General features: G+C 52.3%; 1 protein-coding gene across 1 annotated transcript in view; it reads right to left on the bottom strand.

Moving 5' to 3' along the window:
- Nucleotides 1-4,885, bottom strand: part of LOC107120918 (zinc finger protein RFP-like) — an 11,417-nt gene that overhangs the window by 1,383 nt on the left and 5,149 nt on the right. Inside the window, exons 5-8 of the mRNA XM_015423702.1 lie at nucleotides 2,617-2,847; nucleotides 2,402-2,427; nucleotides 2,008-2,123; nucleotides 1,027-1,065 (exon numbers count right to left, since the gene is read on the bottom strand). Of these exons, the coding sequence (XP_015279188.1) occupies nucleotides 1,027-1,065; nucleotides 2,008-2,123; nucleotides 2,402-2,427; nucleotides 2,617-2,847 (412 nt within the window). The remainder of the gene's footprint in view (nucleotides 1-1,026; nucleotides 1,066-2,007; nucleotides 2,124-2,401; nucleotides 2,428-2,616; nucleotides 2,848-4,885) is intronic.

Below are 4,885 nucleotides of genomic sequence, written 5' to 3'. Positions count from 1 at the left end.
TGTCATCTCTAAAGTGTTACTGGACTCAAATCTTAACTGTTCTACTGCAGATCAACACAGCTACCCCGAGAAACCATCAGGGAAAGGGGTCATTGTCAGCTACTAAAGACCAAGTCAGAAAGCCTCCTTTCGGGAAGGTCCAAGGGGGTTAGCGTGGGATTCAAGATGGAGGCACAAGGGCAGTGTATGGGGTATTTCACAGCATACATCTCTAATACGGAAAAGAGGCACTTATAGTCCTCCAACTTCACACCCAAAGATTGGCCCGTGAGCAGAACCATCAAACATTTTCACGGTGCTTTAGCGAGTTCTGAACATTTCAGATGTTATGTCAGGAATCCTCCCTTCAGGCCTGTATGATAGAATGGCTTGCCTAGAACCACCCAGTGAACCAAAGACCTAGCGGAGCCAGAGAATTCACGACACATCCCACACTCTCAGAATTAAAGTAGACGCAACGCTGGGATCCCAAAGCACCTCCGCCACAGCTACTGCTTTTGAAGGACAACAGTCCCTTTTTTGAAGGACAACAGCCTGTGATACAGACTGGGGCTGTATCACAGACATACGTAGCTGTTACCGCCAATGAGATGTTCCCAAGGTAAACAACTCCCCCCCCCTCCCCGGCTACTGGGCCCCGTGAATCAAGTACAGAGGGACCGTACATCTTGGAGGAGCTGGCTGGGTTGGGAAAACAGGATGCTGGGTGGGGGTTTACCCCACCACTACCATCGCCCCAGTGTTAACCAATCCACCCCTCATGGCTGCCTTTTACATTTAACCCCCTCCCAAGGAAATCTGTAATTTGACCTTCAGCCACTACACCAGCTCTCATCTACCTGCCAGCTTCCCAGTATCCTCCCCATTCCCTCTTCCTCGGATAGCGTAGTTACTGTTAAAAGTCTTGGGAAGCACCGTCCCTCCCCGTAAGCTGAGGCCTCTGTCTAATGCAACATGAGTGAATGTCAGTTAAATCTAAATCTCTTATGAGAAGCTGACACCTACTTAATTTTAGCAGATGGTTACCTTTTGTCAGTGCTTTCACCAGTACTTTGTCCAGAGACTCTGTTATGGGAAGAAAACATAAAATATGTTGAGAACTGGGGGGGGGGAGCAAAATTACTTAGATGATCATTCATGTAGCTACATATCTTTTCAGGCACCAGTCCAAACCCACTCTCACTTGTGCGCCATTTTGGGTAGTGAAGGCTACATATCTTTTCAGGCACCAGTCCAAGTCTCACTTGTGCGCCATTTTGGGTAGTGAAGGCAACACCAAACACCACCATGGCCCCTGCCTTTTGGAACGTGTAGAAGGACTTAGTGCCCTTCACAAAGTATTGAGTGCCCAGTTGGTCTCCTGATGCTTTGGAAATGGTAGTAACAGCTTCCACACAAGCAATCAGTCAACAGTTTATTACAATTCAAGATCAGAAGCCAAGATCATCACAAAACATATACGTTAGTTGTGTGTCAACCGTCTACTCAAAGTGGGGGGACCTCAGCACTATCGCAGCACAAAACAGCACCCAGGATCCCATGAAGTTGTCTCATGAGATCTGGTGCCAAAATGCATCCTTTATCCCTGTCATGTGTGCTTGCAGACGCATCACTACCTGTTACTGCTCTCCTTGTCTCTTTCCCCTCTTGTGGTAATATAAAACAGAAGTGACCAAACCAAGGCCCCACTGGTCCTGGAGCCCCGTCCCCCCCAAATCTGGGGCCTGGTATCCCTCACTGTGGTGCCACCTGAGCTTGAGTGACAGCACCCAGATTTCCCCTGTGTGAAGCTTCTGTTTCCCCCACTGCTGTGCCAATCCCAGCACATTTCTCGATGGGGCCCAAAGGTCTGAATGCCTCCGCTGTACACTTTACAGCCAACGTTGACAGCAGACACTTGATTTACTTTCTGGGGGGAAAGGTAAAGTATTTGTTAAAAGTGCCCATCTCTGTTAAGTAGCCTAGGAGAAGATCATTTGGGGACACCCAGGGGATGTCCGTCAATACCTTCACATTCTTTGAGAGCCTTTTGTAATTCAGGTGTTTGCTCTGAGTAAATCCTGAGGTTATGCTCCAGTATTGGAGGAAGCTCCATCAGCTGCCTTTCGGGCTTCTTCTCATGTCTGGAGGAGAAAAGAGTGAAGCCTCAATAGGTCAAGTCCACTCACAAAAAAGATGACTTATTTCAAGGCTGGAGCTCTTCCAGTGAATTTCAGTCTTGTGTGGAGGGAACCCTCCTCTGGACTATTTTCCCCCTCAGGGCTGAAAGGGACTTTATTGAAAGGAAGGGCTGACCTTGCACAGACTCTGGGACCCCGTAGAAGTGTGACCAAAAAACACATGCCTAATGCTCTTCCACAGCAGATGAAACAGCAAGAGGGGTTGAAAAAGAGTCACATACCTGCTGCTCAGTATAGTTTTGGGATCCTGAAAGAGAGGGAGAGAAATGGATCTCAGTTACACAGAAAACTCAAAGGGATTCTTGATATTCTACATGGAATCCATCATTCCTTCCCCCCTTTCTAGGAGAATCAACTGATGTTCCCAGGATCAGGCTCTATTTCCGTTCTGAGCTTGTAGCTGCCTTCTGCCGTTGTGAGGATTTTGATTTCTTACCTGCACAAATACGTTTTCGGTCTGCCGAAACATTCCCTCCAGCTCTGTGATTAGGTGACTGAGATCTGAGATTTCCTCAGAAAATCTGGTGTGGTTTTCTTTGTCCCTCTTCTCCATCTCTCCCTCCATCGTCTCCAGCTGGGACAGCCTGAGCTGCTCTTGTTGCTCAAGATACTTGTGCATCTGCTGAAAGGCTGACTGGGTCACCTGCTTCTCTAATTTTAACTTGGCCTGTGAGAAGCACATAAAAATTGAGGAAGGGGCAAATCCATTCAAGAAGGAAAACCAAATCCAGGCCGCCACCAGCAGTAAGTTATGTAACCAAGTGCTAGAGAGAGGACATCACTGACACACTTCTTAGCCACTGTCCTTTCAAGAAAGACACATATGGAATTCTAATCAACCCTTGGAAGGCCGGCTGGGGAAGGGAAGGGGAGGCTTTTAAAGATGCCCCCCCCCTTTTGCTTCCCCAGCCAGTGTGCCTTGGCAAGCCGGTTGGGGAAGCAAAAGGGGGGGGAGGCATCTTCAAAAGCCTCCCCTTCCCTTCCCTGGCTGGCCTGCCAAGGCAGGCTGGCGGGGGAAGTGAACAGAGAAGGGGTTTAAAGTTTAAACCCCTTCTCTCTAGAGTTGTGCCGCTACGGTGGCACGATCTCCCATTGTATCCTATGGCACCATAGGGTACAATGGAGTGATCGTGCCGCCACTGTGGCGCGACTCCAGAGAGAAGTGGTTTAAACTTTAAAACCCTTCTCTCTTTGCTTCCTCTGCCAGCCCTCTAGGAGCTGGGGGCGGGGCTTGCCTCCGCCGCCATATGTGCCTGCTCCTGAGCTGCCGGCTCGTTCTGGCTCCAAATGATCCCTGATGATATGTAATCCCATTTCATTGTCTGACAAAGTGTGCGTGCACACGAAAGCTCACACCTTGAATAAAACTTTGTTGGTCTTAAAGGTGCCATTAAACTCTAACTTTGTTCTACTGCTTCCGACCAACACGGCTACCCCACCTTGATCTTTTTGACCCAAAGAGTGATTAACACTTGGAATTCACTGCCACAGGAGGTGGTGGCGGCTACAAGATGGCGGCATGGCGGTGTGTTCGTGCTTACACGCTCGCCGGAGAAATTTAGAAATGTGCCGAGAAACAGCGTTGGACGTTCCTCAGCTGGCCGAATTGATGTGTATAATAACACTGTTGAACTGGACCCGTGGCACGAGGGGAAAGCTGCAATATCTCCCTTACGAGGGGGAAGCTGTAATATCTCCCTTACCAGTGTGGAGTTTGGCTGCGGGGGCCCCCTAGGTCAGCTTGCGGAGCTCGCTGAGCTAGCGGAGCTCGCTGAGCGTGGCTTCCGTGCGTCAGGCCCTTGGCTGGTGCAGGAACGCGGTCGACAGCGGTGCCCGGAGGCGGCAGCTGGCGGCGGCGTCCTGGAGGTGGCGGCAGGAGTTGTGGCCTGCCAGGTTGAGTCCTGAACAACGAGGCCTCGGGCTGACGCGGAGGAGAGGTCGGCGGAGGCGGTGGCTGAGCTCCGGGGCGGCCCGGGCCTGGGGCAGCGGAGGGAGACGCCTTGAGACGATCGGGGGCGTGGCGCGGTTGGCGAGGCGACTGGCGGCGTCGGCAGTGGTGAGCTGCTGGAGAGGGAGCGAGGAGAGCGGAATTTTCCTGAACGGTCTCCCCCCTGCCCTGAGGCTCCCTGGCTGGCCGTTGGCCGATGAGGAATCACCGCCGGTTGATACGCAGTCGGGGGAAAGTGGACAGGGTAAGAAGATCAACAGAGCCCTCGAGAGACGAAGTAAGGCCCACAGTCCTGCGGTGGGGGAGTGGCCCTGTGAGAGAGGTTTGGTGGAGAGGCCCTGTGAGAGAGGGCAAAGACTGGTGGAGCGGCCCTGTGAGAGAGGGTGTCGTCCAAAGGAGACCCCCCCCTCTGATGTGTGGCGTGGCCCTGTGAGAGAGGGCGAAGACCGGGGGAGCCCCCTCCTCCCTACTGTTTTGCGGCGGTGGAGCAGCCCTGTGAAAGAGGACAGAGACCGACGTAGCCTTGTGGGCCGAAGGAGCCCCCTCCCCTCTCCTCCCCTCCCCCCCCCACTGTTGTGGTGTGGCCCTGTGAGAGAGGGCAAAGACCGAGTATGGCCCCCGCTTCCCTGTGGTGGTGGAGTGGTCTTGTGAGGGAAGACGAAGATTGAAGGAGCCCTGAAAGCCAGTGTGGGGAGCGTCTGAAGCGTTTATGCCCATAAGATCTGAGGCCCAGGGAGAAAGAGAAAGAGCGGGATTG

This window comes from Gekko japonicus, unplaced genomic scaffold (assembly GCF_001447785.1).
Source record: "Gekko japonicus isolate JY-2015 unplaced genomic scaffold, Gekko_japonicus_V1.1 scaffold1996, whole genome shotgun sequence".
In the NCBI taxonomy this organism is placed as follows: domain Eukaryota; kingdom Metazoa; phylum Chordata; class Lepidosauria; order Squamata; family Gekkonidae; genus Gekko; species Gekko japonicus.
The sequence above is the reverse complement of the archived record's forward strand: the minus strand, read 5'-3'. Positions and strand labels throughout refer to the sequence as shown.